The 9,935-nt window shown below is 39.5% G+C and overlaps 1 protein-coding gene across 1 annotated transcript in view; it reads left to right on the top strand.

Moving 5' to 3' along the window:
* Window positions 1–205: 205 nt before the first annotated feature.
* Window positions 206–9,935, top strand: part of DLGAP4 (DLG associated protein 4) — a 144,574-nt gene continuing 134,844 nt past the window's right edge. The window contains 4 exon segments of the mRNA XM_032218134.1: window positions 206–350; window positions 353–1,075; window positions 1,078–1,125; window positions 1,128–1,156. Of these exon segments, the coding sequence (XP_032074025.1) occupies window positions 206–350; window positions 353–1,075; window positions 1,078–1,125; window positions 1,128–1,156 (945 nt within the window).

Here is a 9,935-nt window from a genome sequence, read left to right as displayed (position 1 = left end):
TTATTTCTATCACTCATTTGTAGTTGTGCTTATCAGTGATTTCTATAGATAGATCCTGAGAATGTATTTTTCCTTCTTTTAATCACTCTTTCTGTATCTTTTTTGGCTGCAGAAAAACTTCCCAGTCAAGCTACTGTGACAAGGAACAGAGTGGATATCCTCCGTGCCATCTTACAGAAGCAATGCTCTAGGATACCTCAGCGCCATGAAGGGGTTAGGAGATAACCGAAGCCGCCATCTATCTGATAATCTGGACTCTCCTCAAGACTCACTCTATGCCACTCAAGATAGGAATCCGTATCTTCTTAGTCCCACAGATTCCTATTCAATGGACCCTCGCTTTCCAACGCCAACTCTCTCCACAGTGATTGTCTCCTTCCACTCAACAACCAGATTTCTAACAGCAGTACATTTCCACGTATTCATTACAACTCTCACTTTGAGGTTCCTGATGAGAACCCCTTTCCAAGTCATGCCCAAGCCACCAAAATTAACAGACTCCCTGCCAACCTACTAGACCAATTTGAAAAACAACTGCCCATCCACAGGGATGGTTTTAGCACCCTCCAGTTCCAGAGAAGTTCAGATGCCAAACACCGGAATGAAAACCCCGGGAGAATACGGCACTTGGTTCATTCAGTCCAAAAACTTTTTACTAAGTCACAATCCTTGGAAGGTGCTTCTAAAGGCAGTGTGAATGGCAAGAAAGGCACCGAGGACTCAAAACCAAACCGGAGAAGCAAGAGTAAAGACCGTGCAAAAACCACAGAGACTAAACGCAGGACGAGATCCAACATATCAGGCTGGTGGAGTTCAGATGACAATCTGGACAGTGACACCTGCAACTATCGTAACCCTATGGGCCTCATGACCCTGGGCAGGCAGCCTGATCACAGCCAGCCTAAATACTTTATGCATGCTTACAACACAATCAGTGAACATATGCTGAAATCCTCCAAGAGCAATAATGACCTCAAGATTACCACTTGCACCAACATCCCCATCAACAGTGAGTCAAACTATATCAAAAGAGGGTCCTGGTCCACGCTCACACTCAGCCATGCTCGAGAAATGTGCCAAAGGCTTCAGCTACCATCGACAGAGCGCTGTTGAAATCTAAATCCTGCATCAAGATTTAGCGTATCAGTACTTGCAGGTGGGTGCCATACTTGAGACTTTCTTATGATCATGTGAATGTTGGATAAAGAACATTTTGATTCAGTTTAGCTAAGGACAGGACTGCACCATAGCCTAAACCTGTTGTCTTGGTTATTTCTTAAGCCAACCTCAGAAAGAACAGTCTAGGTTCCAATGGCTTGGCTATGTGACTGGGCTGATGCTCAATCCACACTACAGCCACTGCAGACCTAATCAATTATTCCCGTTTCTTGTCCTTCCGTATAGGAAGCCTCACTGCCTGGCTTCTATATAGGGTGATCTACCAGCAACTGCCTTTTCCTTAGGGGGAGGGATTGTTCCTCCTCATTAAACCTATAATCATTAATCCCTTTACTTTCCAGATATTTGCACTACTTATGCATGCCTTTAGTTCCCTTCTTCTGATCTTTCTCCTTAAACCAGTGCTGTCAAACTCGTGGGCTATGGGCCAGATGCATCACATGCTAGCCATGCCCACACCTGGTTTAGCGAAGGGGGGGAGTCACAATACGTCATGTGATGCCATGATGCCGCAAGTTTGACACCCCTGCCTTAAACACTACCAGCGACTCTTTCTTTTTTTAACCTTATAGTGACATTGTAGCTTTCTTTACTGTGGTCAAGGGGTGGAAAAGCAAAAGGACAATGTTTCGCCCAGCCTGAGCAAAAACTGAGTCCTCACTGGGACATGTCAAGATTGAATGAGCATGACCTTTTGGAGTTGAGAATAGTTCATTGATTTAACAGGCCATTGTTGGATCAATCGCAAGATTGTTTTAAAAACAGCAGCTACCGATCAGCAGAGAATATAGCAAGTGCCAACAGTATCTAAGGCAGTGACCAGGCATCGGGGAGGAGGGGAAGTGCCAGGCACTGTAGTCGATTGAAACTGGGGATGCTACTAAAATGAAACAAAACACTGGAGATCATCTGCTCTGAAGGATTTAAAAGGGTTAGGTTGGAAAAGAGCAGTTTGAACTGAAGTTGTAAATGTTTGTGTGGGATGCATTTGCTGGCTGGGAGAAAGAGGCGGAGGAGGAGGAGGAGCATGTCTGCACTCTGGAAGCAATGAATGGTGTTATGTATTGAATATATAGTTGGATTAAGCCCTGTTAAAGTAAAACTAACCTTTAGATGACCTTAACTATAACTGCAACTATTTTGGAGGGAAACTTAGAACATTCATATTTGGGTGGGCTTTTTCAAGTGTTGTGATTGGTTAAGACCCTGTGGGCCCAGAGATTAAATTACAGGGATTTGCCTGTTGTTCCACAGTTTCAGTTTTGCATCAATAAATGCTGCTGTATCTATGCCAGTTTGTTCTTCCCTACTGAAGCCCACTACACAATAAATGGCTTCTACTATCAGTGGGCCAAGCAGAAAGTGTGAATCTGCTTTATAAAGTTGGAGTTGGTGTGGTGCAGGGATGAAATTCAGCAGGTTCTGACAGGTTCTGGGGAACCGGTAGTGGAAATTTTGAGTAGTTCAGAGAACCGGCAAATACCACCTCTGGCTGGCCACAGAAGTGGGGAGGGAATGAGGATTTTGCAGTATCCTTCCCCTGCTACTCTCCATCAAGCCACTCCCACAGAACAGGTAGTAAAATAATTTGAATTTCACCACTGGTGTGGTGTATATTTGTAGGATACCAACTAACTAAATAATTCATTATATGTACTTCCCAATTCAAGACTTCTTTCTCTGTTCTTACTTAGCTGAAACTAAAGCTTGATAGGAAAACATCATTAGAGACTAACATATTAAGCATCATGGAGAGGCTTTCTATTCTATTGGATGAATATAGCTACTTTTGCTATTATTATTGAACAAATATCTGCACGTTTAACACATGTTGGACAATCCAGTAAAAGTATATAATATATGAAGCCTAATTTGACTATGTGTCCTGTTTAAAATAATGGAGTAGGTCTGAGACACCGACTAATTGAATCCTTTTGACATCAATACTTCTCTCCAGGACTCTGGCTTGTATTATCCCTGTCATTTACTCTGTCTTATCCTGCTATTTTCTTTACTGCAAAACATCTACTTTATCCAGAAAATATTGAAGAGAATCAGAACAATTCATCACATTGTACTAGGCACAGTTGTACGTCTTGGCTCTCCATATACTTAATCTTTATTCAGGAGTTGGCTTACCCAGCAGCACGTTCACAGACAAAACTAGGAAAGATTTGTTTTTTTTATTGCATATAGGAAAAAGAAATCACTTACACAAAAGATTTGCCAGTTGCAATATACAGGTATCAAGACCTATAGAGATCTATCTATCTTTATCAGGTTTCTTTTATTCTCATGTTGTCCATTGTATTGTTATCTTGGAGACTTCTGATTTACATTGATATGATGGTCTCCTCTGGCCTGAAAATTTCAGGTTCTGGTCTCACTATCTTGATTCCTTCTAGACCTCGTTCTCAAACTAGCATACAAATGTGGGGTAGGAACCTAGTCTGCTGCCTCCCAAGAATGGCCAACATCTGGGTGGTCCTTCTAATGAATAGAATATTCCAGACTACTTCTCTTGAGTTAAGATTCCAAAACACATTTCTCTCTCACTCCCTAAATGGCCAGGAGAGAATGGTAGTTTTAGAAAATAATATATTTTTCATTGTCTGGAAATTGCAAAAAAAAAAAAAAATACCAAGAGAATTGATTGGTACAATTTCAGGAAATGGTCCAAAAATCTAGACATTTCACTCTATGTATAGAGATCTCATGAAGAGAGAAATCTGGTAGAAAGCCAAACCTGATAGCCAATAGCAATGGGGGGAACAGAATCTCTTCTGATTATTACAGCAGAGCGTTTCAGGAGCTGCTGGTAGGAAGCAAGAGATTGTTAAGGAACAAGTTGACATCCTGAGAAAAACAAAAAAATATCTGAAGAATGGATAGGTAAGTAGGCATTTGTGGCAAGAGTAGAGGAGATGGTTGGTCCACATGGAAGTTTTGTATCTGAGCCCACAAACGCTAATCCTGCTGTTACAGATTTTCAAATTGGTCTAAGAGTCTCACAGGATAATCCTGTGCCAGAGGAAGAATGTCTAACTTCTCCAGGTGGAGAATGAAAGAAGATTGAAGGGTAAAAACATGCTGGCTTACAAAGAAGCATCGACCTGCTTGCTTTGTAGCTAGAAACTAAGACATTTGAAAAAAAAGCACAGCAGGAGCTATTGAAAAAAATCTATAAGTATTCAAATTCCTGTGATCAGTTTGGAGCTCTCCTTCAGTGATAAGCATGCCAAAAAACTTCTATGGGAAAGTTCTAGTAAAAAAACAATATTATTTCTTTCATTTGGCAGGAATTGCCTGGAAAAGAAAATGCAGAGAAGGATGTTGGCCACAAACTCTGGAGTGTATAGTAAAAGTACAGCTCTCAAAGCAAAATTAAAAGAACTAAGGAAGAGATAGATCTAAATCTCAGAGAAGCAAACCATTGTGGACATGAATAAAGACTTGCCAGCCATAAAAATCTCACTTTCTTGATAAAGTAGGTCAATAGCATGGATAGTTAAACAAAATTAGATATAGATCTACTGTATTATTTGGCAAAGCCCAGAAATACTATGTATCTCTGACGATACAATAGAGAATTCAAAGACAGAAGGAGTTCTACTTTTAATGGATCCATCTAAATTCTTTTGCAGAACACAGTATTCCTAATATCAAAATTATGAAACCAAAACTTTAGTTTAGAATTGAGACTGCGTAATGAAGGCATTGAAAACAGTTGGATTTGATCAGCAGGAAAAGCAGAATCCTCAAGGTAATGAACAGATCATTTAGATGCATAATCCAAAAATCATGGAAAATATGATTATATGTTTTTGAAAGACCAAGGAGCTGTTGCCCAATCAGTAAAGCATTACTTTATGTTCAAGCTTTCCATAACAAAAATCAAAGGTAGTTAAATACGTGTGACATTTTTTCATTCAAATCAAATTGTAAGTCCCTCTGAGACCCAGAAATGTGTGCTTCCTGTTTCAAGAATTCACAAATTGGAGGAAAGAGCTACTGATTTCTGAATCTTTGATGTTAAGGGAATGATGGAGAGAAAAAGGGATAGCTAAAGACTTCCTTGCTGATATTCCTTCAGATAGGTTAGCTTAATGTTTGAGACTGGATAGTGGTACTATGCAGAAATCTGTCCTACAGAAAGATTGATTTTGCAGTCACAGAACAGGTGGGGGAAAGTCTGTACTTTTCCATTCCAAACACATAAGTATAGCCTGCAAATTTAGTTGACAAGTTGGAGGTACGGTTGCATTTGTTGAGGTGTGATAGGTAGCAGTAGTTTGAGACTGAAAGTTGAGAGTCTTGCATGTTAGGGAATCAAAATGGTATTATCCTGCTCCCAAAAAATATATAGTTTGTGAACTTGAAGCTAATCTGTTCCCAAAATTGTTAGGAAATCTAGAGGGAGACTAAATAAGATAGTCTACACTGATGGTGAGTTGTGCTTGTGATGAGCCAACCATCGTCTCAACCTTGAAAAGGGGATTGGATAGACTGAGTGTTCAGAACTTGCATTCATGCAATGGAGGATTCAGTGAAGTTGCCTTTAATTTATTTCAGACCTATCTGGGATTATTAAAAGACGGGAATAACTGAATACCAATGCTTACTGTAACTCTGCCTGTAGGGATTTCACATAACCTCTGGTTGCCCCATTCTCTTGGCCCTTGGAGGCTGAGACTACTCATTTCCCAGCAAGCCAAGTCTGAGATGTTTGGGACCTCTAGTTAACAAAACACCTTCTATTTTCAGAAGTATAACATTTTGTCAATGCTTTGGAAGTGTGTGTATTTGAGGGAGGAGAGTCCTAACAGGACACACATCTGCAAATTGGCCAGATTTTCTACAATATCAACATGGGCCTTGTGTGCATTGGCACTATTCTCAGATAGGTCATGCAGCTCTGCTAACAACTAGCTACATAGATTCAACTTTCAAAGTCTCTGCTGTGAAGCGGGAGGAGGAATGAACAAGAGTAGCAGAGTCTTTCTTTCCTACTGGTGCTCTGACATAATTCCTTGCGTCTTCCATCCAAGCAGATATTAATTAATGCAGACATAGTCTCTGGGGTGCCCTTATGAATGAGTTTGTTTCACGTTTCATTTGATAGACCCTTCTTGAACTGGTCAATTAGCCTGAGCTAACAGTGAAAGTCAGCAGCATCCTTTTCTACAAATTGCTTACCCTGTCAGAAATGACAGATTCGTGAGTGGTAGTCACTTGTTTCATCGGACATCTAAGTCCTCAGACATGCCAAAAATAACTGTAGTGGTCTAAGTCTAGATGCTCTAAATGGGATGGGGATGCAGTTGTCTATTTAATAATTCTCTCTGTCATTGGGCTAATTATAAACTCTATATTGGGTTTTGTTGGTGCAAAGTCATCCAGTATCAAGTATTGTTCACACTGATTAAGGGAGACAGTAATATGCTTGGATGGTCATAATCTTTATCAGGCAGTGAGAAATAGTCCAGCAGTTTACTCAATGTCTTAGGCCAAGCTCGGTATGGGAATTGCAGGTTGTGATACATTCTGTCCCAATGCTGGACTAGCTAGTTCATCATCTGGATTAACTGCATGGTTCTTGATTCAACATAACAAGGCGTGAGGGACTTGTTCAGTGATTAGCAGAAATGCAGTAGGATATGCAGCTATAATTTCATATGAAGTGTGTAGTAAAGGGAGTAGGAGTAGATAAATCTAATTGACAGGTTTACATCAGGCACAGCTGAATATCTGAATCATGTAAAAACTTAACTCTCCAAAAAGTAATCCTATGCTTACTTGGTAGGAGGCTCGTGATACAACTAGCCAAGATTGTCTCTCTTTTTTCTCCGGGATCGCCTTTATTTATTATTATTTATTTATTAGTTTGTCAAACATGTACAAGATAGCAGGTATAAGTATGAACATGGACATGAACAAAAGAAATTAATATAAATAAATGGAAACATTAGGACAGGGACGTTAGGCACGCTGGTGCGCTTATGTACGCCCCCTTTACGGACCTCTTAGGAATGGGGTGAGGTCCATGGTAGACAGTTTAAGGTTAAAGTTATGGGGGTTTGAGGAGGTAACAACAGAATCAGGTAGAGCATTTCCAGGCATTGACTATTCTGTTGCTGAAGTCATATTTTCTGCAATCAAGTTTGAAGTGGTTTACCTGAGTTTGTGTCAATCATTGCTCATGTATTATTGTGGTTGAAGCTGAAGTAGTTGTTGACAAGTAGGACATTGTAGCAGACAATTTTGTAAACAAATTTTTCATTGTAAACAAAGCGAACGAACAAAACCAACCTTGTAAACAAAAATGAAAGTATATGAATTTCATATCAACATGAAAATGAATTTATATAAATTATTTAAAAATTGCCTACTGTAATACACAAAAATCAAGGCCTATATGCATATACACAGTAGCTTTGTGCTTCAGGTTTAAATTAAGTCACTGGAAACTTGGGCTGTATATTACATGGCCTTAGACAACATCAGCTCTGTGTTGTCATAGCAGATTTGTTGGGAACAACTGTCCCCTGGCTTACCACTTATAGAAAGTCAGCAATATGGACTTCTCTTACATAATGAAAGAGCCTAAACTGGTCTAAGCCTACCGAACTGGTGCGAACTGGTAGGAACTCTGCTATACATATTCATTCTATGGAAATCGTAGTTTTGCGCCCACCCCCAAAGTAATGCATACCACTGTAGTAGAAATCATAGACATACCCTAGGTCCTGGGACAGAAGATAGTATTAAGAAGAGAATCAGGGTGACTCCTTCTTTACTAAGAGGATTATAAAAAGGGAGGAGAGGAGAAGCACAATCAACCTTGAAGTTCGAAAGCATGTAAAAATGCAAGTAGAAAAAATAGAAACCATCTTTGGTGGGAAAGTAACAGCATTCCATGCATCTTCGATGTTTAGTCATGCAGGCCACATGACCACGGAGACATCTTCAGATAGTGCTGGCTCTTTGGCTTTGAAAAGGAGATGACCACCACCACCCCTAGAGTCAGGAAACGACTAGCACATATGTGCAAGGGGAATCTTTACCTTTACCTTTAATATCTCAAAGCCACCCTCTATATTTGGTTAAGTGCTCAGGACTACATTTGGGAGAATGTATTCATTTCAATCTTATATTTGATTAGGGCCAAAATAAGAATCAAATAAATCGGGGGAAGAGCAATTAAGATTTCCAAATCCCAAATATAATTTTCTATCTTGATTTTAATAATTTTTATTTGATTAAGCCATACTCTAATCAAGGAATTACCAAGGGAAAAACCAAACTGGCAAGGCAAGTTATTGTATATAAGCAAGGAACAAACCCCACACTTACACTAATAATGTTATCTAGTTGGGTGATGAAATGTGATGAGAGAAAACTCTTAGGACTCCATAAATGTGAAACTCTAAGGAATTTTTGCTAAATGTCTGCAACTGTCATTATTATGATAGAATGCAAGCTCTATTTCTGGATATAAATTATTCCCATTTTTTATACATCTGAAAACATAACATTAAAATATTTTCCAAGAAATTATTAACTCTGCAAAGGCCTTTAAAATCAGTTCTACCCCTGCATGAAATTATCATTATAGAGTCTCCAAGCCCTGGTTCAACAAAGAACATGAGTCAGCTAAGGCTGTGGCAGTGTCTGACTATAGAGTTATGAGTCACTATCACAACTATAATTGTTGGTTCTTCTGTTCATTGAAAAATGTGTACAGGTGCCTCCTGCAAAGGAAAAAGCAAAGCTATCTCTTAGTAAACTGGAATGATTCCAACAGCTAACAAATATCATGGTTTGTTTTGGTATCTAGTTTCACATGCAGCTGCCAGCCCTTGTTTCAACTCTAATAATCCAATTCCACCTGAGAGCTGGCCACCTACTACTATGACCTATTTCATACATTAATCAGCACAGACAAGCTCATCTTCTCACTTTCTGACACCTCCTTGTCAAAGTGACCTGTTTCAGATTCAGAAATCCTTAAACTGAACTTCTAGCTGAAGAATGGTAAAATGACAGGACTGAATTTCTCTTGAGCTCTTGAAAATAGATTCAAATTCGTGCTCCCCTATACTAACTTATGTACGATCAGCAACTCCTTAAAGATAAAGGTTCCCCTCACACATATGTGCTAGTTGTTCCTGACTCTAGGGGGTGATGCTCATCTCCATTTCAAAACCGAAGAGCCAGCACTATCCGAAAACATCTCTGTAGTCATGTGGCTAGCATGACTAAACGTTGAAGGTGCACAGAATACTGTTACCTTCCCACCAAAGCTGGTTCCTATTTTTCTACTTGCATTTTTACATGCTTTCAAACTGCTAGGTAGGCAGAAGCTGGGGCAAGTAACAGGAGCTCACTACATTACACAGCACTAGGGATTTGAAACCGCCGAACTGCCAACCTTTCTGATCGACAAGCTCGGCATCTTAGCCATTGAGCCATCTTACTGCCCTTAGCAACTCTTTACTGCTACTTAAAAACTGAAACTTCATACTTCCAATTTTTAAGATGGTAAGAATAATCTGCTAATTATTGTCTAATTAGCCTGCTATGTATAATTAGCACATTCTATGCAAAACATCTTCATTAAGACATTCGCCATTTAGTAACCACAATTGGAACCAGCAACTCAGTTGTTAAGCAGAATCCAGTCCATCCAACCAGTCCATTCTATTTTACAAAGATAACACCACCATTCTATCGTTATCTCAAGTTGGCCTTTGAAA

Source organism: Thamnophis elegans, chromosome 5 (genome assembly GCF_009769535.1).
Source record: "Thamnophis elegans isolate rThaEle1 chromosome 5, rThaEle1.pri, whole genome shotgun sequence".
NCBI classification, from domain to species: domain Eukaryota; kingdom Metazoa; phylum Chordata; class Lepidosauria; order Squamata; family Colubridae; genus Thamnophis; species Thamnophis elegans.
Note: the sequence above shows the minus strand (reverse complement) of the source record. Positions and strands in the feature narration are given on the sequence as shown.